Genomic DNA, 27,555 nt, shown 5'->3' on the forward strand with positions numbered 1-27,555 from the left:
CTCCCGGAAGTGATTGCGCCTAGGTCACGGCGCAAGCGCAAACCACACGTGTTGCCGCAAGGGGCTGAAGCGCGCGTTTCTCTGCTCTGCGACCCGGACCGGCCAGTGAGGAGAAGGTATCATGTCAGACAACGAAGACAAGTGAGCGCGGGCCACGGAGGGACGGAGGTTGTGGTGCAAGCCGGGCTCCTGGAGTACAGGCTAGTGGGTCGGTGGGGCGAAGTCTTCAGAACTTATTACCTCGCGGAGCAGTGGGGACAGTGGGCAGAGATTTCGTCCGTGTAGCCCCTGCCCACCGAGCGCTCCCTTTCTGGAAGTGAATGCCAGTGGTGTAGCTTGCGTAGTCGTGGAAGTAGGGAGGAAAGAGCAACCCAGAGAATGGCCTGGAAGGCTGGGAGCAGACGCGGACTTGGACTAGGTGAGATAGTAGCAAAGGTGGCCAGAAGTGGGAGTGGACTCTGGAGAGCTTGAAGTTTAGTGTTGTTTGAGACAAAGTCTCACTCTGAAACCCAGGCTGGCCGGGGATTCATGATGTAGCTAAGACTAGCTTTGAATTTGCTACAGTCTTTTGCTTCAGCTTCCCAAGTGTTGGTATGTCTGGTATGTGCTACCAGACCCAGCTGGATTATAGACATATTTTTATTTTATTTATTTGGAGAACAAATATAACCATATATCAGGTGGTTCGAACTTAGAGATCCATCTACCTCTGCCTTCCAAGTGATGGGTATTTTTGTTCTTTTTTGAGACAGAGTCTCTCTACATAGTCCTAGCTGTTCTGAAAGTCAGTGTGTAGATTAGGCTGTCCTCAAACTTACAGAGATCTGCCTGCCTTTACCTCCTGAGCACTGGATTACAGGCGTGTGCCACCATGCCTGGCTCCTGATATATTTTAAAGATAGAACCTAAGGGATTCCCTGATGGGCTGGCTGTATGTGTTAGGTCAAAAGATAAACTATGGTAGTCCAGCTATATCAGTAGTATAGATGTATCAGTCAGAACTCAGAGGCTGGGTGTGGTGGCTCACAGGTATAATCCTAGCACTTGGGAGAGGCTAAGGCAGGAGAATTGCCATGAACTAGATGTCAATCTGTGCTAAATAGTGAGTCTCAGGCCAGCCAGAGTTACATAGTATTCAGGAAAACTGACTTCAACACAAGCAGACAAAACACAGGCAAAAATGCAATGAAAGCAGAGATGGCAGTGCTGACCAGGGCAGAGTGCCACCAGAGAAGAGATGGCTAGTTAGTGACTGAGGGAAGAGAACCCAGAAAAGGAGCCCCTTCCCCAGAGTGGGAAGCAGGAGGAAGGAGCCCGGTGTGCTGGCTGTCGGATGAATGTCTGTGGCAAGGGTTCAGCACTGTAATGATCGTTAGTGAAGCTGGGAGTGGTGCAAGTGTTTGGTCCCAGCACTCAGGGCAGACAGGGGCAGAGGGATCTCTGAGTTCAAGGCCAGCCTGGTTATGGAGTGAATTCCAGGACAGCCAGGCAGCACAGAGAGACACTTTGGGAGGGCTGGGTTAATCGGTGAGCACACAAAGGGTGGCTTTGGAGCTTGAGGGTGTGTTGAAAGTCTTACTGAGGCGAGAATATGACAGGGAAGAGAAGAATTGGCAACAGTGGGTTTGGCAGCTTCCTCATACATTTTGTGCCACAGGAGGCTGATGGAATGGCTCAGTGGTAAAGGTGTTTTTGCTGCACAAGTAGAAGGAGAGAACAGGAAAGGTTGTCCTGGTGGTGTATGTGGACCCGGTAACTGGAGGCCATGAAAATGGCAGTGTTGTCTTGGCCTTACGTTTGTTTGTTTTGTTTGTTTTCTCCACCATAAGGGAATATGGAATTAGACTGTAGCAGGAAGAGAAAGAGAATAATGATTGGTTGGCTGGTTAGTTGGTTGGTTTTTTTGTTGGTTTATTTGTTTTTTGTTTTTTTTGTTTTTTTTTTTTTTTTTTTTGGTTCTTTTTTTCGGAGCTGGGGACCGAACCCAGGGCCTTGCGCTTCCTAGGTAAGCGCTCTACCACTGAGCTAAATCCCCAGCCCCGGTTTATTTGTTTTTAAAAGAGGCCGGTGATGCTGGTAGTGTGTTGGTCCTGAGAAGGCTGGGGATTTCATGCATGCTGTATATACACTCTACTTTTGAGTTACAAAAGTAACTCCAGTCCTGGAGTAAACTTCATTTGCCTTTGCTCTTGAGACAGAATCTTACTATGTAGCCCAGGTGGAGTTCAAACTCCTAGTTCTCTTACTTCCACTTTCCAAGTGCTAGGCATACTGGAGTGTGCCACCACACCATCAGATTTCTATTTCTCTTCTTACGATAGGCTGACGAGAGGGATGGCTTAGAGGTTGTCAACACTTGCCAATTTTCCAGGGAGCAAAACCTTCATTCCCAGCACCAGGTAGAACAACTCCAGCTTCAGGGAATCTCACCCTTTTCCGGCTTCCACAGGCACTTGTGTGTGTGTACACTCAAACTTACACAAGATAAACATTGAACAGTCTCCAGACCAGAAAAGTATCCATTTACATGCTGACTAGAATAGTTCACAAAGAGGGAAACCACAACAAACGAGTCCTAGCAAAATGTAGGGACATATGGGACAAAATTGGAGACATAAAGTGACCCACCAAAGTTTGGTTCCCTTGTTGGGGATTTGTCAGTTCCACGTCCGTCTGTCCATCATAGCTGAGACAGTAGGCTGTGTCTCTGCTTCTGGCCAGTGATGCCCTAACCACTGGTTTCTTCTGGCAGTTTCGATGGCGATGACTTTGATGACGTGGAGGAGGACGAAGGGCTTGACGACTTGGAAAATGCTGAGGAGGTCAGTAGCGAGCTCCAGCCTTGGCCCTGCAGCCGGGGACACCGAGGGATGAGCAGTGCTCACCAAGAGCTCTCGCTGCCCTTTTCCCAGGAGTGAGCTTCCACAGATCCGCTCTGGGCCTTCTGAGTGTCACCTCAACTAGGTCTCGGGATTATTGTGTCTTATTATGTATGATTTGTTGTTGTTGGTTTTTGGGACTTGTTCTCAGTAGATAGCCTGGAGTTTACTATTTAAGCCAGGCTGACTTGTAGGTCACGAGAAACCAGCCATCCTCTGCCACCCGAGTGGTAGGATTAAAGGCAGCCCAGGCAGAGGTAACTTTGGTTTTATTCACCACTGTATCCTAGCACTTACAGTACAGTTTGGCATACAGTAAGCACTCAACAAATAGTTACTTTTTTTAATGTGTATCTTTATGCACATGCATGTGTGCCATGTGTCTGTGTATGCAGGCACACTTACCTGTGCAGCACACATGGAGGTCAGAGGTCACTACCAGGCATGGTCCTCTATCGTTGTCCATCTTATTTTTCAAGACAGGATCTGTCTAAACTTGGAGCTCAGCTAGACTGTCAGCCAGCAGGCCCTAGAAACCCTTCTGTCTCTACTACTAGTTCTGTGTGTATGGGCACACACTGTTACAGCATGGAGACTGAGATCCAAATTTGGGCAGTAAGCATTTTACTCTCTGAGACAAACCCTAACCTAATTCTTGGTTTTAGGATCATGTAAACTCGTCCTGGGCTGTGCACCTTCCTGCCAGCAGCCATTGCTCTAAGCTTTTGTTTTCTTTGCTAGTTCCTAGCTCTGCTGTCAGAAACTCTTTGCTTTGTGCCTCGGCATCTGTGCTAGTCTGGCCAGATTATTATTACTGTTACTGTGTGCACAAGAGCTGCAGGAGATGGGACCCAGGGCCTTATGTGTTCTCTGTCTCTATCCTGAACAGAGCAGAGTCCAGCGGGCTGTGCTCAGTATGGGTTTGACTCTTTCTCATTTACCATGACTGTTCTCGTCACTTGACCCATTGACTCATTTGCCATATGAAAGATCAGGTGTTTGTCCTGAGCTTCTGGTTCAGGGTGTGCTCATCACGTAAAGGGCCAACCTTTCGGGCAAGGCAACTGGTTCTATAGTTCTGAACACAGTCATCTTTAGTGCTAGCTCGGAGATTTTGGTCAGGTCAGCTAACTTAAAGCTCCTGGTAGGGACCACAATCCTCGCCTTACAAGTTGGTAAAAATTAAGAAGTAGTGTGTAGGGTGTTAGTGAGTGGTTGCACCATCCATGACACCCAGAAAGGACTGATGGTGGTGGGGAGTGTCTGCGTCATTGTCTTCCTACCTGATCCAAAACTTACCCTAAGATTTCCCCTCATTGTTTGTTTGGTATCCAGGAGGGTCAGGAAAATGTTGAGATTCTCCCATCTGGTGAACGACCGCAGGCCAACCAGAAGCGTATCACCACTCCATACATGACCAAGTACGAGCGAGCCCGAGTGCTGGGCACCCGGGCTCTCCAGATTGCGTAAGTGTTACCCGTTGGCCGTCTTCTGGGTCAGCCACAGTGAGCCCCAGGCTTCTGGTCCTGCCCAGTCCCGGTGTGGCAGAGCTTGTGATGTGCTTTAGGTAGCCTATGGTGTAATGTAAGAAATAGACTTGAAAAGTGACAGTAAAAGCCCTGGTCAGGCCTGGTGGCACAGACCTGTGATTGAAGACACTCAGGAGACAGGAACAGGAGGATTGTGGGTTCATAGGCCCACCTGAACTACAGAGTGAGTTCAAGGCTAGTCTGGGCAACCAGCAAGATGATGCCCCAAGGTAAAGAATGAAAAAAGGTCTGGGGTGGAGCTCAGGTAGGGGTCTGCCCAGCTCATGTGATTACCTGAGTTCAGATAATTCCTGTCAGTTGGTCAAACAAAATAAGAGTGAATTCAGGCAGGGTTCCAATAGCCCCTTCAGGCTTATGCTTGTGTTGGGGAGACTGGCCAGCCCAGCGAAGTGAGCAGGGCCCTTCACTTGGGAAAGCCTAGGAGCAGCAGGCTTCTGGGTTCTAGGACATTGAGTAGCATTTTCTGTTTTCCTAAATTTGGGTGGTAGGCAGGTTGTTGCTATAAAATTATAAAAAATGACACTTGTTCTGGTTCCTGCGAGTTCCCACTCCCGAGGATCCGCACACTCTAGCTGTTTCTCTGTTACCGCTTTCACACACCGTCCCCTTGGTGGTTGTTACCACGCATGAGACTTACATAGTGTTCTGCAGGCTTTGCTAGCATGGCCTCACACCATGCTAGCCCCAAGCATTCTATAGACTAACACAGCTTCCTGTCACAAACTGTTCACACTCCCAACACCCAGTGAAATCATTACTCAGCAAATTGGAACCCAACAACCAGATTTATGTGTTAAATGCTCAATGTACAATACATCTACACAATTGACTTACAACCAATTGATAATGTATAATTGTCCACCTAGACACATAAAGCCCTGTTCACATCCATCCCTTAACAATATACATAATGGACTGGAGAGATGGCTCAGCGGTTAAGAGCACTGTCTGCTCTTCCAGAGGTCCTGAGTTCAATTCCCAGCAACCACATGGTGGCTCACAACCATCTGTAATGGGATCTGATGCCCTCTTCTGTGTGTCTGAAGACAGTTACAGGGTACTCATATAAATAAAATAAATCTTAAAAAAAAAAAAAGAAACAAAAAAACCGGGGTTGGGGATTTAGCTCAGTGGTAGAGCGCTTGCCTAGCAAGCGCAAGGCCCTGGGTTCGTCCCCAGCTCTGAAAAAAAAAAAAAAAGAAGAAAAGAAAGAAAAAAACCAATATTCATAACAACCTGTAAATGTGCAGAGAGGAATCTTAACATCTTCCTCCATGTTCTCCTGGCTCCTCTCTTTCTCTTGCTCCAGTCTCCTCTTCTCTCTAAAACTTCTCCTGCCTATCCTTCCTTCTCGTCCAATGACAGGCCTCGTTCTGTCTTGTACCTGCCTTCACCTGTATGACATCATCGTACAGCAGATAGGCTCAGCCCATCCAGTGATTGCTATAACCTCAGAGGAGGCAGAGTGTTAATGGAACTCTAGTGGGAGACCCAAGCTTGATCGAAACTGCTGACTCCTCACATGTTGGTATGTGGAATGGTGGGTGCTTCAGGATGGACGAAGGAGAAAGAAAAGGACAGCAGTGGAGCATTCTCCCACAGGGCACGTGGAGGCCAACTTGTTGGGGAGGCATAGTGTTGTGTACATCCCCTCATAGCGGTTCATACCGCCCTGGGTAAAGGGTTTTATGTGTAGACAAGGTCCTCAGTCATTTCTCAGCTATAGACCTTTCTCCGGCGCCCTCTTCTGGCCTCTGTGGGCATCCACACACTTGTGGCCTAGCCGCATAAACACAAGCATACCTAAGTGAAAATAAAAACATTTTAAACTCTTCACACACAAGATAAATACAGTCTTGTTTCAAAGGGCTGAGAGAAGTTAAAAGAATGTCCTGTTCTTAAAGGGAAACTGAGTCACAGCCACCTGTAACTAACTTCAGCTTCAGAGTCTGAACCTTCTGGCTCCATTCCTGCACACACCCCAACATAGACACACGAATACAAGTATTTTTTAAAATTGTAATAAATAAATAAAACTAGTAAAAGATGTCAGTAAACCTACAGGGACAGGTTCAAAACTGACTCGTGTCTGATAAGCCAGTGTGGAACACTCACAGGAGTGAGGCGTCCTGACAACTCAGTCTAAGCCAACTGGATGGTCATACTCTGTGGGAGTAAGATGGATCCTGCTTAGTCCGGGCTTTAGTGTTCCTTCCCCTAGGGAGCCCATGCCCTCTGTTCAAGCACAGCCAGGCTGGATTCTGTACACTGAGGCCTGGGCTGTACCTTTGCTTAGGGGCTGAATGAAATGCCATCTTGGATAGCTTTTGGCGAGTCCAGCCTGGCCTGCGTGCGCCACCTGCTGGCTGATGTCACTCACCTCATCTTCACTGGATGATGGTGACATGTTTATTTTAGTAGCTGCAGCACAAGACAGTCACTTCAAAGCCTGCGCTTGCATGTCTGTGGGGCACTGATGAGCGATGCCCTTCAGTTACTGCTGTGATGTGAGGAGAGAGTGGACACGGCCGGTCAGGTCAATGGTTACTTATGTAAAGCACTCTGTGTATGTATGGCAAACTAAACAGGACCTTACATGTTTTACTGCTGAGCTATACGTCAAGTTTTGGGGACATTTCATTATGTCAGAAAAGACATTTGGTTTCTGCTCTTTGGAAAATTTCAGGATTTTAGGATTAGCAGAGACCAGAATATTTAGTCACAAACTAATAAATGTCAGTCTCAAGGTGGTCCCCAGAGTCACCCAGGTACCTCTGAAGGTATAATTCTCAGACCCCCTCATGAGCTGAGGGATTCTGTCTGGATCAGCAGTTAAGAGCACTTGGTGCTCTTGTATCCAGTGTCCTCCAAAGGCACTGGAAACCTCCATGTAAGCAAAACACCCATACACATAAGAAAATCATTGGTCTTTTATGGCCTGGAGAAGGCACTGGCCCTTGATTTTGGATGCTTGTTCGTAAGTCTGAATCTATTGGCGTCAGGCTGTCCAGGGTTATTAGAAGCGTCTGTCTGCAGGAGACAGGCCTGGAGTTGATGTGCCCTTGTTTGCCATTGGAAGTTTTGCTTGGACCAAGCATTAGCTGGGGCCTGGGCCCTCATAGTGGATCATGTGTGGTTCTGGGCCACCAGACAGATGTTCATAGTCTGGTGTGGACAGTAGTATGGTGGCTTTGATGCCAAGAAACGCATGTTTAACTCACCGGGGGCACAGAAGACAGATTCCCAAGGCTCAATGGTTGAGAGCACAGACTGCTCTTCCAGAGGTCCTGAGTTCAATTCCCAGCAACCACGTGGCAGCTCACAACCATCTGTAATGGGATCCGATGGGACACTCTTCTGGTGTGTCTGAAGAGAGCAACAGAGTGCTCACATAAAAAAAAAAAAAATTAAGTATATCTTTAAATAAAAAAAAGGAGACAGAGGTGGGTGAGGACAGAGAGTAGAAATGAAAGGGATCTGTGCCTGTTGTCCATGTTGTGACAGAAGTCCAGAGGACAGGCTTCTGGCTTAGTACATTTGGCTCACAGTCCTGGAGCTTAGAAGGTTCAAGAACATGGCAACTCACCTGTGGGGCCTCAAGCTGCATCGTAATATGGCAGAGTGCTGTTATTTGGTAGAACTGAGCAACCTTGCTAGCTTGGATTTCTCTTCCTTTAATAAAGCCACTTAGGCTATCATGGTGGTCACACCTTTGTGGCTTTCTTTCTTTTTTTTTTTTTTTTTAATTTTTTTTTAATTTATTTATTATATATAAGTACACTGTAGCTGTCTTCAGACACACCAGAATAGGGCATCGGATCTCATTATAGATGGTTGTGAACCACCATATGGTTGCTGGGATTTGAACTCAGGACCTCTGGAAGAGCAGACAGTGCTCTTAACCACTGAGCCATCTCTCCAGCCCCTTTGTGGCTTTCTAAGAGCTCCTTCTCCAATACCGTCGTCATCTTAATTTGGGGGACACTTAACCATAACCTAGGGGAGGCATGGAAGTTTGTTCTGGCTTGAATGAGGGGCCAGGCTGGAAGAGTGTCACTCTTCTGGGGGTGTTGCTATGCAGGGCCTTCTCTGATGGGGTATGACATGCAGATGACTTCAGTATGTTACCTGGGACATATCCCAGCACAGTGGTGAGGAGCAGACCTTGGCTCTGCCTACGTGACCTGGGGCAGGACACCTTTTATATTGGATAGTTTATGTATTTACATTTCAAATGTTATCCCTTCTATGAAGATGTTCCCACTCCCACCGCAACACCCTGGCATTCCTGTACACTAGAGCTTCACCTTTCTGTACCTAGTTTCCATGATAGTAAAGTGGAAGTCAAAGTAGGCCTCTCCCACTGAGGCAGAGGTCATGGCAGGTAGCTGTCAGTGTCTGGCGTGCAGAGCCTGTCTGCTATCTGGTTTTTGTCATTGTTTCCCCAGTGAGGTAGGGATCTCTTCTTCAATTTTAGAAGAGGCTGTTGGGATGTGGAGAGAAATTCGGTGACTTGTGCTTACAGGCACAGTTTAAATCCAGTCTGCCAGCCTTCCCTCTGCTCAGTGGTGGCTCCCTGAACACTGCTGCCACCAGGCCTGCCTGTCCAGGTGACCTTGCTAGATGAGGATCAGGACAGCAGATCCACCTTCTCTGAGCCTTGTCTGCTGTCTCTCCAATCTTTCTCTGTCTCTGCAGGATGTGTGCCCCAGTAATGGTGGAGCTGGAGGGGGAGACAGACCCTTTGCTCATCGCCATGAAGGAACTCAAGTAAGTCTGCCCCTCCTTCAGAGTATCTCGGGCCTCTTTAGACCTGTGGCTCATGCATGGCCAGCCCCCGGGAGCCAAGGGAGGGCATTTCTGTGACACGTGCTACTACCACCTGTTCTCTGCTGGGAGCCAGGGCACCAGCTCTCACTTCATTCGACTTCTCCCCACACAGGGCCCGGAAGATCCCCATCATCATTCGCCGTTACCTGCCAGATGGAAGCTATGAGGATTGGGGCGTGGATGAGCTCATCATCAGCGACTGAGCAGAGCTGTCAGGCTGTGCCAGGCACCATCTCTATGCCCATTTTATACATGTAAATAATAAACTTCACTCTTCACACCCCCTCTGCCCCTGTTGCCTGCATGCTGACACCTGCTGCTTTCTTGTTCCTGCCCTACTACAGGATGGGCATACATTGAGGTGACCCTGTGACTGTTAGCTCTTTCTAAAGCACCAGGGCCCCCATCCCATCCCTCCATCTCTCCCCATGCACCAGAGCAAAAGCTGCTGCAGGGAGACACCTCAGCTGCCTTCTCAGCAGACAGATGAGTCTTTGTGCCCAGGGAGCTGGTTGCCACGGAAACCCCCAATTTCCTTTCCAGTGGGGACTGGCTGCAGGGGCTTCTCCCTTCTCAGGAGTATCACAGAGCAGGTTTCATCAAGCCAGCCATTGTTCCTAGGGACCTGCCTTGAGCTCTTATCGAGGACTCAGATCCCCTTTCAGGAGCGGTGCTTTAGCAGGAAGCGTGGGGGTGCAGTGATCCCCCACTGTCCCCAGGCAGAGCCCTGTTGGGCAAGGCAGCAACTGCAGCCCTATCACCACTCTGTCCCAGGCCAGTGCCACTCAGTGCCCCCATGGCCTACCTTTCTGATCTACTACCTTGTGCCCTCTGCTCCTCAGACCTGAGTTTGAGTCCCTCTCCTGCCTCAGTGGGCCCTCTTGTGCATCCTGCCTCCCACCTCAGGAAGTTCCTTTCATATCCTGGGGTAGAGTCAGGGATGGTAGGGCACACCTGTATTCCCAGTATTGTGGAGGTGGAGGCAGGAGGTTTGCAGTGAGTTCAAGGTCAGCCTGAGCTACATGAGACCTTGTTTTAAGATTTTTTTTTTTTTTTTTTTTAGAAAAGAAGGTAACCCTGGACACCCACATAGTTGGAAGGAAGAATGGCTTTTGAGTGGCTCAGCCTGACCTCTGGCCCACTGCAACTCTCAGGAGACATGGTGTGCCACATGGGATTGGGCACCCTGGTCAGGGTGGAAGGAGGAGTGGCCACAGTAATAGGAGGGGTGCTTGCTGCTCTGGATAAGGGTTAATTCTGGGAGTCATAGACTTCGCACCCCTACCACCCTCCTCCAAGCCTTTGGAATCCTTTAATCAAGTTGGGTGCTGAAATTTCAGCTCTGAAATGCCGCCTTTGTGCTGGCATCCAGGCAGCCGCCCCAGAGTGCGGGGGTCACTTTCTCGGCCCCATTTCTCTAAATGGTGTCTTTGTTCCCTGCTGGGCTGCTCAGTATCAGATGTGATTAAGGGAGATGAAGCTTGGATGGGGGGGGGAGTTAACCCTTAGGGGATAGGGTGCAGGGAGATGGGAGAAGTGGGTGCTTTTCCTCTGACCTTCCTCTGAATTCTGCTCTTCTTGGGCAGCCCCTTGTTGACCTGGCAGGCCTGGGGTTGTCTCCTGTGGGATATGTTGTCACCTGCCAACATTGTAAAGTCTCCCATCTCCTTAGGTTTATGGTCATCTTGTCAGTCATTTAAAAACACCTGATACCAGAGCTGCTGCTATGCCAGAGCACATCCCAGCCTGTGTTGAAGGGATGAACAACCTAACTGGCTTCCATTTCGTCTTCCCCCCATGGCCATTTTCCTGCAGCCTACACCAGTGGTGATGACCTGGGCGATCTCATGAGGTAGTGGGTCCCTCTATTTTTGGGGCCCCTCCATCTTGTCAGCTCTGTTTAAAGTTCCCCCTTGGAGCAGGAGTCCCATAGACTGGAAATGGAAACATGTCCTGCTTTTCAGTAGAGGGACAAGTAAGGGTCCCCATGAAAGGCTGGTATGAGGTCACTTCGTATCTTACAGTGTTGGTGTCATAGATGGAAACCTGCAGCCAGGAGTGGGTCTTAGGAGTCGGTATTGTCAAATCAAATGAAAAAATATAGACTTTTATGGTATCTGGTCTGGTAGGTCAAGAGACTGCCTCAGCCCTGGTTTTACCCAGGGAGTTGGCAATCTCCTGACACCTGTGATGGGTGAAGGACACATTCCACGTGTGAGGAAGAGAGCTGATGTGGAGGGGCACTCAGGGTAGTGGCTCCCCTTTCACTTATGAGTGACTTCAGTGAAGATACTCAGATGTGTAGGTGTATTTACTTGGACCCCAGCTCACGGAAGGCCAGACACCAAGATTTAGCAGAGGTGGAGGAGTGGGTCAGATTCAACAGATAATCTATTAAAGATCAATAAAACACAAAAACAGTGTCTGTGTGGTTCACGTGGTCCGCTGCTGCATCAGATACTGTTGAGAAGAGCAGGGGCTTCAGATACCAAGCTTCGAGGCAGCCAGCATTGGGGCAGGCGGTGAGAGAGCTTATGGGTTGTGGGGTTAAGATGGAATCGTAAAGTGCCCATCTCCCATGGGCCGATGGGGATGGAGGGACGGTGTGGAGCAGTGGGGCCTAGAAAGCAGCTCGGGACAAACTGTTAGGCACCAGCTTCCCGAAAGCATCAGACAGCGAGAGCTATTCCCTCAGGCCAAAGGATGGGTACCCCAGGGAAAGGGAGCAACGGGGAACACACTAAGAACTTTGTTACTATGGGAACGTCCAGCTGTTGGCACTTCCTCAGTACAGCTTGATAGAGATTCCCCCTGACTTTGGTGGTGTGAGCTTGGCAGTGGCATAGGCCATGGCCCCTAATAAGGACAAACAGGGAGCACAGTGGATGGGGCTTGGCTTAGACTGAAACAATCTGCTGCTCTGGTGGCTCAGCTAGATGCTGGCATGGGCGGTTTCTCCCCCTACCCTCTCTGAGTGTGTGTGTCTGTGAGGCATCTGACTGTGTTGGGGGAGGTGATGGGTGGAGGTGTGCAGCCACAGAAGGTCCATCCATACCCATACATTCTATAGAACCAGGCCTGACCGCTCACCTCAGGAACAAGGGAGACTAATCCACTGCTCCTTTTTGAAAAGCTGTCCCTGAGTTCCTGGCCCACTCCCCTCTGTCACATGACAAGAGTGGCTACAGTGAGCTGAGCAGAAGGTTGGAGTTAGAGCTGGACCTGAAAGGAGTGGGTAGCCCCCATGGTGGCTTTCTTCTGAGGCTTAGACCCTAGACGTAGGTCCACCCATCAGGAGGCTGGTTGCCCTGACTTCCTTCACTGTCCACATGTCCTTAGGGGGAAAAGATCCTAAGGAATCTCTCACTTTTGCACTCTGCTAGCTGCTTGTGGAGAACCTTTGAGGAAGCATAGGAAGGGGTAAGAGACCAAGAGACAGGCCAGGTCAGGCCACCAAGCAGGCAACCAGAAGCTTTGATTTTATTACTTGGAGTGCTTAATGCAAGTTAATTGGGGCTGGAGTAGCTAGAGGGATGGGAACATGGTGACTGTGGAGATAAAGGGGCAGCGATGTGTTACGTGTGGACTGGGCTGCAGACAGGAGATGGGGAGACAGAGCTACGTACTTTATTAAGATATCGCTGGAGCAAAGGGTGCGAGGCAAAGGTAGACTGTACATGGAAGGGGTTTAGTGTCCAGCCTGCTGCCAGCAACCCAGGTACTGGGCTCTGGGGCTAGGGCCCGTGCAGTGCTAACTGAGGCTGACAGAAGGCGAGAGGAAGGCTGGACACCTCTGATTCTTTCCTGGAGCCCCTGCCTCCTCACCTGGGGTGGGCCTTGAGGAGTGGAGGTCGTGGGGAAGAACATGAGGACTCTCCTCAGTTAGGTGAGGGATGAGGTTACTAATGCAGAACTGGATCTGGGGACCTCGGCCAGTTCCCATTCAGGTGAGGAGGGGGGTGAAAGGATCAGAGTGTCCATTGAGTGTCCCACCCTGCTCTTCACAAAGCTGTTCAAAGCTGTCCTCAGTGAGTCCTTAGTGACAGGACAGAGCCAGCTCCAGGCTTTGAAGCAGGTCCCTAGGCAGCCTAGCTTTTAGGCACAGTGACACAGTGGCACACAGGCCCTTGAGCCCCTTGCTCTCCCAGGAGAGAACAGGAGCAGTGAGGTTTCCCACCCTACCCTTTTCTGCCTCCCTGAAGGACTTGAGAACGACTTCTCAGGTCCTGGGATAGAGGGTTATTTCTGGGGATGGGTGGCCCCTCACCCTCAGTCTGGGATGGCCACCAAACTCCTCCTTTGCCAGCTCAGTCAGGGCTTGGCCTCCCGAGCCAGGGTGGGTGGAGGTCATCAGGGCAGGAGCTGGCAGAAGCCTGCCTGCTGCTGTCAGCCTCTGCAGCCTCCTCCACTGCCACTGCTGGGCATGAGGCTGATGAGGAGCAGGGCACACAGGCTGGGGGAAGGGGCCCTGGGCCACGTGGGCACCAATGGTGACAGGGCCCCTCTAAGGTCGGGATAGAGTCGTATATACTGGCTGTTCCCAGTGTGTGGGACTGTGGGACTGGGGCCCTGAGGGGCTGGGGTCAGAGATGGCCGTGTAGAGGGGCCGCTGAGAGGGGCCCATGTAGGAAAAAGCTGAGTAGAGGCCAGAGGCCTGGCCTGCGTGGCCATAATAGGGTCCTGAGGGCTGATGGTCAGAGTAGTCAAACTGGGGGCGTGAGATGGAGGGGAAGGCGGAGCCGTAGTGGGGCAGACTGAGGGAGGTGTAGGCGATCTGGGAAGTGGACGGCTGGTCGGTGTAGTGTGGGGGTCCCTGGGGCCCTGTGGTCTCTGTCTTCACCTGGGCTTTGGCATCCACAGCAGGGGGCGAGACCGTGGGCAGAGCCACACCTGGTGGCTTGGAGATCCAGGCAGAGTGTCCACTGGCCACAGCCAGGGCACTGCTCAGCCCGTAGCCAGCTGCCGAGTAGCTGCCCACGTGGCCTGGGTGCCCATTGGGCGGCAGGTATTGGTCCAGCTCAGTCACATCAAAGGTCTCCATGTTGGACATTACCTCATGGCTGATCTCCCCGATGTCCACATTGCCGAAGTCGATGTGGGGCTTCCCGCCCTCCCCCAAGGAGCGCCCATCCCTTTTGGGATCTGCCTTGCCGGACTGCAGCTCTGTCTTTGGGGTGGTTGGAGGGGTAGGAGGGCCATGGCTCTGGCCTAGGTAGGAGAAAGGGGAAAAGAGTGAGCAGGTTAGAGGCAAGTGGGCCCTAGAAGGTCTTACGACCCATCTCCAGGCAACAGGATGCTGACCTGAGGCCTCCTGTTTCCCGTTCATGATGCTTAACACTCTGGGCCATCATCCTGGGCCCTGCCTATTCTTCAGAATACCCTTGACATCTGTTGGTGACTCTCCCTTCCTAGCGCAGCCTGGCCTGTTCACTTTGGACTGTTAATCTCTTACCATGTCCAAACAGCACTGTGTCCTCTTCAATGCAACCTCAAGCCTCCTACTCCTTGCCCTGCCAGCCCTTTCTCAAGGGGGAACTTAGACTACTGCCCCCATTTCGTTGTTAACACACATCTCAGTAAATGCTCAGGGCACTGCTAAGTGCCAGGCAGTATGCCAGATGCTGGGAATACATGGAAATAAATTTGGATCCTGGCTCTAAAAGCTTGCAGCCATGGAGAGATAAGAGGCCCACGGGGCTCTCGAGCAGAACATGCTATATGGGGGAACATGCAAAGGACTGTGGAAACTAGAGAAGGAAGCTAACCATTGTCCCAGGGATTTGGGGAAGTCTCAATAGGTGCGTCTGAATGTCCCAGAGGCTGTGAAGAAGGGATTATGTGTGAGGAAGGTGGCTAGACTGAGGATCCCATCACAGAGACACAAACCCATGGCACTGTGAGGCTAGCAGCTGCTGGAGGCCTCCAACATCACACCAAGGCAGTGTACAGCCCTTCCCCGGCCAAGAACTCTGAGCTTCAGGAAACCTTCCTAGGCCTGGGTTTTGGCGCTGCCATTTACTCTGTGACTCTTAGGCAAACCCTTGACCTCCTAAGCAGTTTGTTATTAAAACAGAGATGAGTCCAAGAAACCCACACACTGCATCCTGGAGAGCTCACACATTGTATCTTGGGGAACCCACACACAGCATCCTGGGGGGCCCATACACTGACTCTTGGGGAGCCCACACTGCATCTTGGGGAGCACTCCTTAATTACAGTCTAGAGTGGGATGTCTCCTGGAGACACTTTTGGACAGGTAGGAGCTAAGCCTTAAGCTTCTCATATACGTTTCTTCCTATATGTCATTCATTTGATCCCCCCTCTGTTCCCCCCTATAGACAGTAGGCTCCTGAGCTAGGGACCATCTTCTCTTGGTGGGCTCTGGGGTCCTGTCCAGTTGGTGCCTGAGGAAAAGTAGGACTTAGCTTGCCTTCTGATGGCAGAGCTCTCTGCTCATGAGGAACACAATTGGTGCACCCAACAAGCCAACCGCAAATCCTGGGGTCCAACCATCTGGCCTCAGATGACTACTGTGGAGCAAGCTCCTCTTTCCAGTCCCTCATCTACAGGACGGTGGAGGTCAGACCTAAGCTGCTGAACCATAGTGTCTTAGGCTGAGTGGTTGGCTAGCGGAAGGAATCGGTACACACAAGGAAACCAGCCTGTGCCTGGTACACTGAGTGCTCAATGCCAGCTCATGTCCTTAATGAGAAGAAAACATGAGTGGACCACGTTTGGCCCCTCTCCCACGTTTGATCCCTCCCTACTCTGTCTCTCTGTCTGTCTGTCTGTTTTTCTGTTTTGTTTGTTTGTTTGTTTGTTTGTTTCCTCTTTCAAGACTAGCTACCCTGGAACTTACTCTGTAGACCAGGCTGGCCTCGAACTCAGAGATCTGCCCACCTCCTGCCTCTCCCTCTGCTTCCTACCTCTGTCCCCTATGTGCTGGTCCTATGATTAAAGGTGTGCACAGACACCTCCTGCCAAACCCTTCTGGCCTTGGTTTTGCTTTGTTTCTTTGTCTGTTGGCTTTTGCTTCTGTTCTGTTTGGTTGTCACTCATCTCTCAAGAGCACCCTCTGCCCTTACCCTGTAACTACTCTGGTCTCTTCTCACCTCATGGCCACCATGGCTCTCTGAACTGGCTTTCTCCACCCAGCATCACGTCCCCACAACCACCATAAGGCACCAGAGTTCCCCCACTGAGCTCTGGGTTCTGTACCCCAGCTACGGTAACTACACCCCTGGCCAACCTTTCCTAGGTCACAGCTCAGGCTAGACCACTCTCCATCACCTGGCTTCTTCCAGCACACTGGACAGAACCCAGCACTCACCTGAGGGGTGCTCTGGGTTCCCATCTGACATGGGGGAGCCTTCTTCTGGGTGCCGGTGGTCCAGGTGGGCACTCTTGTAGTGAGCCTGGATAGCAGCAGCCCCTCCTTGGTCGGTCTCCCCGCCTGGGCACTCTGCCTCCCCCTGGGCTGCCTTCCCATTCTTCCGCCGCCGAGGTTGGTACTTGTAGTCCGGATGGTCTTTTTTGTGCTGCATCCGGAGCCGCTCGGCCTCCTCAATGAAGGGGCGCTTGTCACTCTCGTTCAGCAACCTGAGGGGTGGAGGACACCAGAGCCAGTGAGAGTACTGTAACAACTGGGTGAGCTTCCCTCTGAGTTCCTGGGATAGGGGATCCAGAGAGCAGGACCAAAGTAAGGCTGTGCCCTGTGGTTAGCACCCAGAAAATGCCAGACAAAGGAGCCTCAGCCTGAGATGGTCATGATCCCTGCCCCTCACCTTTCGATGGCTGGAGGGCACCAGGGGCCAGCCCCTAAGCACTAAGTCAAAGAGGAGTTGCGAGGGGCAGGTTTCAGTTGAGGGTAGGGAACTGTTCCTGTCACTGAAGCTTTCTGTGAGTAGAACTGGCTGCCTCCTTGGAGGATGGGCTCCCTGTAGTGGAGGTGTGAGGAGAGAAGTAGATGGCTGGGGAGGGACCAGTCTCTGTTACTTACTAGCTGTATGCCAGACTGCGCATGTTACTTCTCTAAGTCCGAGTTTCCTCACCTAAAACAGGAGGATGATAACACCTACCTCCCTGGGTGTGGGGTCGCCAGGAATATGTATATATCAATGTCTGGGGAGGGGGAAGCCTGGAGAAAATAGGTGCTACTCTAATGGCGCTTGGAAAGGAGTTGCATAAGAAAGCCCAGGGATGACTCCTCAACTCTAGAAATTTTAGTACTAAGGACTGAAGGTTTTAGGTGTGAGTCCCCTTCAGTATGGTGGGGAGCAGTGTCTGCAGAGAGATGATCCTGTACCTGGGACCTGGGAATGACAGGACAGAGGAAGCTTGAGTCTGGGACAGCCTGTGGCATGAAGACCCTCATGGTAGTGCCTCCACCCGTCCAACTGCAGCTCCAGGTCAAAGTTGGAGGGTGGACGGGGGTAAGACTGGCCTGCCCCCGGGTAAGAAAGACAGGGTGTGGTGCCATAAACAGGGGACAGAACAGATTCATAGATTTTAGACACAGGAATCACTAGTCCACTTTGGTGTTCTCTTTCTCCTCAAGTCCCTTCAGCACACCCAATTGGTGCTCTCTTCTCCTAGGCAACGGAAGACCAAGCCCCCTCTCCGGGCTGGTTATGCCAGGCACTGTCTACCCAGTAGTAGCATTCCTTTGCAGCTTAGCCTCCTGGTCTGCCCTGCACCCACCCAGCATTCCCCAGAGGACCCTCTAGCTGAGCCAGACTCCTTAGGGTCAGTGCACTTTCAGGACAGATGGAGAACCCAAGGCTAGACCTGAGAAAGAACCACATAGTAGAAGGGAGGATTCTGCCTGCATGAGCTCCCGCACAGATGCTCCAGATGTGGCTAGAGACACTGGACACTCTCCCCTATCGTTCTCAGTGTCTCCTGCCTGGCTGACAACCGGAAATCGCCAAGAAAATGGTAAGGGATGCAGGAGAAGACTACACATGCCAGAGCAGGAAGATCACAAAGGTGAACCCCAGCGTCACCTCCCAAGCTGCACTGTACCCAACCAGCCCTAACAGAAACCTTCTGGGGATGCTGGGGTGCCAACCCCAATCTTTGCCCCTCCATGCCCACTCCGCGCAGGTCTCCTCATCCACTCCAGGCCTTGCCCACAGCCAAGCTTCACTCCTGTGCAAGTCCTCGAATTCACGGCCCTCCTCCTCCTTAGCTACCCCTCCCCCCAGTTCAGTCCTTATTTGCTCCAACCTCTTGGTTTGGAATGGTGGATGGAGAGAGGAGGGTGGTTTCCAGCCCCATGGGCAGCTCCTGGTGGGACACTATTGTAAGTGTCCTCCTGTCAAGCCAACAGCACAAGATGACTGGGCAAGAGCCTGTGAGACTTAGGGCAGGGGAGGCCAGATGTGCCCCTTTTAGGAGGAGCTCCAGCCTCAACCTCCTTCTAGTTTCTTGGCTCACACTATGCTTCCCACACCAGTTAAACAGCATTGAACATCCCATGGCTCAGTATCTGATGGTTCCTCCCCAGACGGCATCTAAGGTTAGTGTGCCAAGAGCCACTCAGGGCCTGTGTTCAAGTCCACTGATTACCAGCTCAGGCAGAGCTCAGGAAACAGGTCAGTCTGTTTTCCAGCGCTGTTGACCCATTTACACTCCTGATGTCCTTGGAGTCATGAGCTTGGGACAACTGTGTTTAGAGCCCTGGAGCAACTGGCCAGCCACATTCAAGTGTCTCCAAGGACCCCTCATCCAGGGCTCAGGTAGCCACCATCTGTTGGCACAGCCTTAGCTCCTTGGCATTGTTTTGCCATCTCCCATCCCTGGGGCTGGATCCTTGGCCAGAAGGCTCTGCTGCCTTCCCTGCCCCTTGTGGTCTGAGTAGTAGCTAGAGGGGGACTCAGGAAGTGGAACTGGGGCAGAGGCAGTGGGGGGGATTCATTAAACTCTTGGCAACAGACGGTGGAGGGAGAGCGGGGTCCATCTCTCAGTGCTCTGGGATACACCTAGATGGACCTTGGGCAAAGGAGCGAACTGCCTGCCACTGCTGTTCTTGGGCAGAGCCGGACTCTGAGTTCATAGCCGGCCATCCAGCCACTGCCTGTCAGAGTTGAGGGCCGAGAGGGCTGGGGGAGGGGCGCCAGACCTTCAACAATCACGTGGCCAGTCCAGACCAGGAGGCTGCTCACCAATCTCTCTGTTCTTAGGGAACCAACTGCTCCTTCTATGCTTCAAGCCTTTGGTCTTCATACTGGGCCAGCAAAGTGGAAGGAGCCAGTTCCTCTCACAGACCCCCATGTCTCCTCAAGTATGGAGCCCTCCATTCTCCTGTCCTCTGCTTAGCCCCACCACTCCAGAGAGTAAAGTGTGACCCAAAGCGTCCACTAGGGATGATATGGGGATAACCTCTGAGAAGGCTGGTGACTGGACTCTGGGTCTGACTCTGTCACTGACTGACCCAGGCCATGTCTCTCTTTCTTGGGCCTTTCTCCTGGACAGTCTAGTAGGGAGTCAGGTGACCTCAGCAGTCTAGCATCTGCTGGAGTCCTTGTTTCTTTTGGACCTGGCTGAGGGTGCCTGCCGTGGGTAGGGTGCCCCACATATCTGTGACCGGGCCAGGAGAGCATGAGGGTCAAAGCTGCTCCCTGGGAAAATGTTGCCATAGAGCCTTGAGGTCAGCCTGGGCAGCCTGGGGCTCTGAGGGACCCTGGCATGAAGCAGGCTTCCTCCTGGCTAGGGTGCTCAGTTCCAGTTCTTGAGCATAGGGAAGAGGTTGCTCAACCATTGGGTGGAGCCCAGGGAGGGAAGATGGCGCTGGTGAAAGTGGAAAGTAGAGAGTAGCTTGGTAGCTCAGAGACACAGCTGGAGGGGAAGGCCTTCTTTTCCTGTGTCCTCTCCTGAGGATAAAGAAGCCCTCAGTCTAGAGGCTGGGGTCAGGAAGGTTCCCCGGGACAGCTGAACAGGAGATCCCATGGTAGCAGGGAACCAAGTTCTTCCCACTCCACTTTCTCTGGATTCCTTGTTTTCCTTGCAGAGCCCCCCTCACCCCCACTGAAGCTCTCCATCTGGTTGCTTCCGTTTCCCAGCATCTACAGCTAGACCAGCTCTTTCCCAAAGCTTTCCCCAAACTCCCGACCCCACAAACGGGTGGCAGCGGCACACTGTGAATGTGGGATTGAGTGGAGGTCTGGTGAGAAGCTTCCCTCCGTGAAGCCCTCTCTGCCCACCACCCACAGAATTCCAACCACAAGGGGGCGCCTTCCCGCCCGCCGTCCCAGGATGGGGAGGCCCAGCCTAGGCCGCCGGGGTTCTGAGTTCCAGAGCGGGCAGCTAGAGGAGCCCCCACAGGGGCACTTTGAGTAGCTGGGTGGGTGAGATCCCTAAATCTGTCTTCTAAAGAGACCAAAGTTCTATAGGTTGGCCTTCCCTGGAAGAGAGGGCTGGGCGATTCTGTTCTGGGGTCCCAGGCTAGCCCTAATGCCTATGAAACTAGGACCTACAGGGGTGGGGAGGGGCGTTGGGGCGGGGCAGGGCTCACCTCCAGAGCTTGCCCAGCGTCTTGCTGAGCTCAGCATTGTGGAGGTGCGGGTACTGGTCGGCTAACTTTCTGCGTGCCGCCTGTGCCCACACCATAAAGGCGTTCATGGGCCGTTTGACGTGCGGCTTGCTCTTGCTGGCACCGTTGACCCGCACGGGCATGGGCACCAGCGTCCAGTCGTAGCCGCTGAGCACCTGGCTGACCGCCTCGCGGATGCACACCGGGAACTTGTCATCGTCTGCCTCGCCGTCCTGCTGTTCCTTCTTGACCTTGCCCAATTCGCCGGGCCCTGGGCTGGCTCGCAGGCCTGAGCCACCGCCGCCGCCGTCGGGTCCCAGCGACGGCGCGCTGCTTGGGGACAGGCAGCGAGGTTCCTCCGAGCCCACGGGGCTCAGCTCCACCTCTGATAGGTCTTGCTCCTCGGCCATGTCGCTCCCGGCCGCCGCCGCTTCGGCCGCCTCCCCCGGGCCCGCCGCCGGGGTCCTCGTGAAGAGCCCAACGCCCACCTAGACGGGAAGGAGGGCGCAATGGAGAGGCGCTGTGCGCCACCCTGGGCACACGGGTGCAGCCCCGAGGTGGCGGCTCTCCCTGCCTGCGCTAAACCCACTCGGGCCTGGGCCCGTGCACATGCCAGACCCTAGGTGGGTGCGTCCCGCCTTCACGTCTTCCCACCCCCTGATCCCAACGGTCTTTAGGTGTGGGTGGTTTTTTTTTTTTTTTCGTTTTTCCTCTTAAACCTCCTTTTGGGTGGAGGTTTGTTGATGGAAAGGAAGAAAAACGGACCCTTTATTCGGCTCTAATCTGGGCCCCTGGAATTTCCCACCTTTTCGCTCACCTCTCCTTCCCCTCATCTGTCCTGACAGTCTAGGGGAGCAGGGTGGGGGACCCATGCCTGCCTGTGGGGTGTCAGACTCTCCCATCACAAAGCAGGGGTAACCCAGACCCCCTGTTGGCAGTCCGGGCCCAGGGGACCAGTGCGCACTCACCTCCTCCGACCTCTCCTCCAGTCTGGGGCTCGTCCTGAGGAAGTGGAAAACCGTGTCCCAAGGTGTGCGGTCCAGCTCGGGGCTGGGGAGTGACGCTGATGGACTGGGAGGGAGGGGCTGGGGGGCCCTGAGCCTCAGGCCACTGCCTTGTCTGGACGGAGCCTGAATCCTCACCACCAAACACCCTGGCTGGACAGCCCGAGACTGACTGAGCGACTGAGCCGCTGCAGACGGCTGGGGAAGGAAGGAGGGGGAGGGGAGGGGGAAAGGAGGGAGGGAAGGGCAGAAGGTGGAGCCTCCAGCGCTGCCTTCATCCCCAACACCCAGGACGCCTCCACTCTGCCCAACCCCCTCCCCCCCCCCAACCCCAGTCCTGCGGCCTGCACTGCTGCCTAGGCCGGTCTCCCTGTACTAAGCTTGGGTTTGGGCATCTGGTGTGAGAGCGTGGGTATTTTAGGTCTGGAAGGGAGAGATACAGGTGGCATAGTCAGAACCTGTTGCCTGGGACCCTGACCACTGCTCTGGGTGGTGGCACAGGCAGTTGACAAAGGACTAGAGGGAGGCATGAGGAGAGGGAGTAACTTGAAAGGGTTGCGGCCTGTGTTACTTCATTTAAGAAATCCTACTGAGTCCCACTGTGTGCTAGACACCGCTGGCTGCCGTTGGTCTCAGACCCTCGCCCCCTCCGGTCCTCTCCAACAGTCGACCCAAAGCCCCCCTCCCCGTGGGGGAGGACAGTCGATGGACAACCTTTGTCCAGTACACATGCCCCAGATTCAATCTGTGATCCCTTCTCTCTAAGATACTAGCATCCAGAAGGCTGACTGGCCCAGGGTAGAGACACAGGAGGCTGAGGTAGGGTGGGAGTGGGTACTCTTCAAGAAGGGTGAGGAGGACATTGGGTTGGGGGGAGGGGTCTCACTTCCATGCTGAGCTCTTCCTCTCCTGGGAAAGGGTCTCAGCCCTGGATGTAGTGAAGTCCCTCAGTCACTCTTCCCCACTGAGAAAAGACCCCCTCCCCCTTTTCTGCCCTTCAAGGCTATTCTATGTTCTTCCTCCCGTTGCCCGAGGGCTCCTATCCTTGGTCTCACCTCTACAGTCTAGTGTCCCTTTCTCTTCTTTTTTTTTTTTTTTTTTGGTCTTTTTTTCCGGAGCTGGGGACCGAACCCAGGGCCTTGCGCTTCCTAGGCAAGCGCTCTACCACTGAGCTAAATCCCCAGCCCCATCCCTTTCTCTTCTTAGCGAAGGCAGCCTTTCCTTTGAGTGGCTAGGCGGAACTGGGGTGCCCACGGAGGGACAAACAGAGGAGCATGGGTTACACCACTGACAATGTGTGGCTTCTCTGTCCCTTTTAGCCAGGCAAGGCCCTAGGCCCACACTAAACAGGTACTTTCTGGAGTCCGGTTGGAATTGGGGTCTGGAGAATCAAGGCCTCATGATTGGGAAGGCCTCAGGGTGGATAGTGGGACACAAAGAGATAGTCACACAGGGCAAAGGCATGTCGAGGGGGTGGCAGACATTGGTAACACACACTCACACATGCTCACACACACACAACCAGCCAGACAATTGGGCCAGTGTGTCTGGGGCTGCAGAGCCCAGTGAATTAGGAGTTTGATAAGGGTTTTCTCTTTCTCTCGCTCGCTGGCCTTGGACAATCTCCCCCCAGTTTTCCTCGACGCCACCCCCGGCGCTGCCAACCCTCCTCCCCCCGCCTCCCTTCTCTTCCCTGTGCCCAGACTCTTGTTCGGGGCCTTGAAACAGTGAGCTGTCTTTGTTCGAAATACAGGTGAACGGCAATCATGTGATTAACACACACACACACATAAAAAGCTTTTTAACAGCGCCCGCCCGGCCTCAGAACCGCCCGGAGAGAAGCCGCCTTGGATGGACAGAGGGACGGAGCGGCGAGCATCCGGCCAGTCGTGCCCCGGCTCCCCTGCAGCGGTCTCCAACTGCTGTCTGCCGTCTGCCCGCTGCCCGCCTGCCTGGCATCTCTCTCCCGGTGGGTCCCTGTTCATCCCTCCACTCTTTAGTCCCTCCTCTTGGAGGGAAGGTCCTCTCTGCTCTCTGTGTGTCTGTGGCTGAGCCTGAGACCCCTGGGGCATGGAGGAATGCTGTGGGGGAGGGGGAGTGGTCCCAGGGTTAGGAAGCTGGGCAGGAGTGGTGGTCTTACAGCTGGTCCCCTCTCTAGTCTCCTGCCACTAGCCTCTTAGGCCCAGCTGCCAGAAAGGGGTGTGTGAAGGGGTGTCTATAAAGGACCACACCTGCTTTGTGCTCTCTCCTTGTCTCTCCTCCACTCTGCACATAGGTTCTCCTGTGTGCTGTGCTTGGTTGGACCCTGCCTACCTACCTGCTGAGGGGTGGCACTGAGGCAGGAAGGCCTCTGGAGGGCTGGGGGAAGGATTGTGTGTTGGTTTAGGGCTTCCCACTGTGAACAAGTCAAGGGTGAGCAGCAGGCTGGCAATCCCTGTGCCTTTTGCCTTGTTTTGGGCTTTAGGGACCAGTTTTCTCCAGAAGGGGAAGGTAAACCCTCCCTGCCTCCATTTTCTTTGCAGAATGGAGAGATAGCAAAGCGCTCGCCCGTGTGCGAGCACGTGTGTGTGTGTGTGTGTGTGTGTGTGTGTGTGTGTGTGTGTGTGTGTGTGACATCAGACCTTGGAGACATCTGGGTGACCAGGAGGACCAGAACTGCGAACTACCATCTTCTTTCCCAACCGGCAGCTAGAGGGAGGGGCTGTTTAACCCTCCATTCCTGACTATCCCAGGGATGCTTGTGACCCCATGCCCCACACCCTATCAAAGCTGCCCTGAGAGGAGGGCTCCTCCCCACCATGTGTGAGGGGAGGTGCTGGTGTTTGTTCCCCAGCAGAAGGCCAAGGCCTGAGTGTGGTGGAATCCAGGCTTCCTGCCACAGGCAGAAAGAGGGCTAATGACGGAGCTTCCAGGGTCCAGCTCAGGGTTCGAGATAGTCTCAAATTCCCTCAGAAGATGGCCCTTGGGATGAGGAGGGGACCTGAAATCTTCCAGTCAGATTCAAAGCTCACTGGGTGATACAGTCAGGCAGAGTCACCTCAGGTCAACTGTACCCTGGGGTGCTATCCTGCCTGGCAGCAGGCTCCACCTATGGTCCTCAACCCAAGTCCAGTCTTCTCATCTGTCACATGGTAGAGGAATGTCTTCCCTGCCAGCCTTAGAGGATATACAGAGAGTGGGAAACTGGATGCTTGGAAGTCAGGGGTCTTGAGAGAGGATGGTTCCAGGAAAGTTTGAGCCTTTGCCTGAGCCTCAGTTTTCTTGTGTGGTTGTCTATCTTTGGGGTCTCCTCATTAGGACAGGGGAAGGACAAGATGAGGGGACACAAGGAGAGCATTTATCACCTCTGATCACAGAGGTGTAGACCACATCTGGAATCCCCACTCCCTCTCATTCATTGTCCCAGGTCTGTACCCTGGGGGCGGGGGCAAGCTTGCAGATTCTCAGTCGGGAGGGGCCTGAGGGTCTCTGCATTACTGCTGGCTTTGTTTCCTGGCACCTGCTCAGGGCTGGTCTCAGGCTTGGAATCACTTACAGAGGACTCACTATGCAGCCTCAGCTGGCCTTGAACTCTCCACCCCCTACCTTAGCCTCCCAAGTAGCTAGGATTACAGACAGGTGTGCACCGCCTCATCGGCAGTGTGGAGTTAAAACAAATGTTGAAAGTCAATTCTATCCCAGACTGGCCCATTTAGAGTGAATTTCTGGAAGGGAGAGGCATGCACACTTTGTTTCTATCTTTCCAATTCCTTTGGCAGACTTTGGTTTTCTTCTGGGGGTTCCCTGGAGCTCCAAGGTTGGGAAGAGCCTCCTGCCAGATCCAAAATTGCTGAGAAAACTGGACAGGTCTATGACACTGGGCCAGAGGGCCAGTAACCAAACGCATAGGTTATATTGAGATGTCCAGGGAGTTTGAGTGCATGGCAGGGGAAGGGCTGTGGGAGGCAGAGGCTGAGGGCTAGAAGTCGAGTAGTCCTGGTATCCAAGCACCCCTTGGAGCCTCAGCTTGCTCTTGGAAGTGTCTGGGGGTGAGTGTGTGTACCTTTGAATAGCTTCTAGACCACTCCATCTCGGTAAGGCTGTGTCTTCTTCCATTTAGGTTTAGTGGTTAATGATGTGGTGTCGGGGAGAGTCTGCCATTCACATTCATGTGACCCTGGGCAGATTACTCTAGGAATGCTGGGACTTGGTTTTGTCTGGACAGCATTGGCAATTTCACACGTTTACTATCTATATCTGTAAAGTGCGTGTATAAGAGAGGGAGCGAATAATGCATGTGCACATCGTTGGTAATCGCAGTAAGTGTTCACTAGAGAAAATAATAGGAGGTGTTGGTCTGATGCCGAGAGACACGGCCACGGCGTCTCTCTCTTCATTCCCACTGCACAGGCACTGACTGGTCTGCGGACCCACCTTCAGAAATTAGAGGCTCTGTTTGCTTTTGTAATGTCAGGGAATGAGGAGTGGGAGCCAGGGCCAAGAGACTCCCACACACCAGACAAGCACCCCTATCCAGCCCTCAATCCTGGGAACCTCTCAGAGGCCTCTCAAATCCCAGCTTCAGACCTGTGAGGAAGCCTCCACTCTGCACCTCTATACCAGATGCATCCAGAGCCTCTGGAACTACAGAGGGGAGGGTGAACCTGCCTAGCTCGGGGGCCTTCAGATGCTTGACTCTACTCTCCCTACAAACCCTCTGCCTGAATCTGGCATCCTTATTCTCCAGGGAAACTGAGGCACAGAGATTCTGAGGGAGGGGCCTATGCTCAACCGATTAGTTCTGAAAGGCTCCTAATTGAGGCCTGGGGTTTAACTTCTCCAGTCAAGCACCCCATGGCTGTAGGCTGCTCCTAGACTCTAGGCATAACCACAGGGCCTATACTTTCTTCGCTCCTGCTGAACTGGACTATTGACTATGCCCACCCAGCCCTCGCATTGGCCTCTCCTGCCATCTGACTGTTCCAGGGCTAGTCCTTGCATGCAGCCCAGCTGAGAGACATCTTCTGGTCACCCCTCCACCCCCATTTCTCTCCTTCCTTCCTCCAGTGGAGAAGTGTGTCGATGTTGATGTGTATGTGTGCTTCCCGTGTCTGCTCTTCTGGCCCAGCTTGGTGGCCATCCTGTCATCACTTCCTGTTGCAGCCCTCTGAGGGCAGGGTTTGTTGGTCTTGGTTGCCCTACAGCCCAGCATGTCCCTCTGTGCTGGTCCTTAAGTTTGGTTGCTAGTCAGGAAGAGAAAGAAAGGGAGGCTGGAGCAGGCAGGCAGGGCTTCCTGGAGGTGGAGGGCCAGTGTTCTGAGGCAGGAGTATATTCCAAGACCTGGCTCAACGGGGGCTCTGGCACCGCCCTGTTTCAGTTCTGAGCTGGAGGCCATTCCAGAGGCCCAAACCTTCCTTCTTCCAACCCCACCCTCTCCGGGAACAAGGAAGTTGGGGCTGGTGCCCAGTGCTGCCTGGGGCAGCCTGGCCTCTGCCCCCTTCTTAGAAGCCCTCAGACGGAGACTGCCCGTTCCTGTCGTCAGACTCAGCTGCCCAAAAGCCCTTCCTGCTTTCTGCCCCGAGCGGCACAGTTGCTATGGCCTTTTGTGACTGCCTTCTGTGCAGGGCAGGGCATGGGTCCAGGAGCTGGGCCAGGAGGTGATGGGGCAAGGCCTGACATTGGAGTTCCGGGTCTGTTCAACTAAACCAGCCTAGAACCCCAGAACTGGGCATAGCCAAGGTCTCCATGAATTGTCTAGACTGGACACATATCCCTGGCTA

General features: G+C 53.0%; 2 protein-coding genes and 1 long non-coding RNA gene across 6 annotated transcripts in view; 2 read left to right on the top strand and 1 right to left on the bottom strand.

Moving 5' to 3' along the window:
• Nucleotides 1-44: 44 nt before the first annotated feature.
• Polr2f (RNA polymerase II, I and III subunit F) lies at nt 45-11,677 on the top strand. 3 transcript variants are annotated; one of them, XR_015624402.1, is made up of 7 exons: nt 45-141; nt 2,753-2,822; nt 4,215-4,345; nt 9,128-9,199; nt 9,372-9,513; nt 10,323-10,421; nt 10,932-11,677. XR_015624402.1 is itself a non-coding variant. In NM_031335.3 (5 exon segments), coding segments are annotated over 5 exon segments (384 nt in total). In that variant the 5' UTR covers nt 77-121; the 3' UTR covers nt 9,463-9,503.
• A 1,039-nt stretch (nt 11,678-12,716) lies between these two features.
• Nucleotides 12,717-21,975, bottom strand: Sox10 (SRY-box transcription factor 10). The gene is given in 4 exon segments (NM_019193.3): nt 12,717-14,467; nt 16,590-16,858; nt 20,775-21,280; nt 21,761-21,975. Coding segments are annotated over 3 exon segments (1,401 nt in total). The 5' UTR covers nt 21,203-21,280; nt 21,761-21,975; the 3' UTR covers nt 12,717-13,763.
• Nucleotides 21,976-23,619: 1,644 nt separating this feature from the next.
• The window catches only part of LOC120093688 (uncharacterized), a 54,236-nt gene continuing 50,300 nt past the window's right edge, over nt 23,620-27,555 (top strand). For both annotated transcript variants that reach the window (XR_015625756.1, XR_015625755.1), the window contains exon 1: nt 23,620-23,765. This is a non-coding gene — a long non-coding RNA (uncharacterized LOC120093688). The remainder of the gene's footprint in view (nt 23,766-27,555) is intronic.

This window comes from Rattus norvegicus, chromosome 7 (assembly GCF_021556685.1).
Source record: "Rattus norvegicus strain SHRSP/BbbUtx chromosome 7, alternate assembly SHRSP_T2T, whole genome shotgun sequence".
Lineage (NCBI taxonomy): Eukaryota > Metazoa > Chordata > Mammalia > Rodentia > Muridae > Rattus > Rattus norvegicus.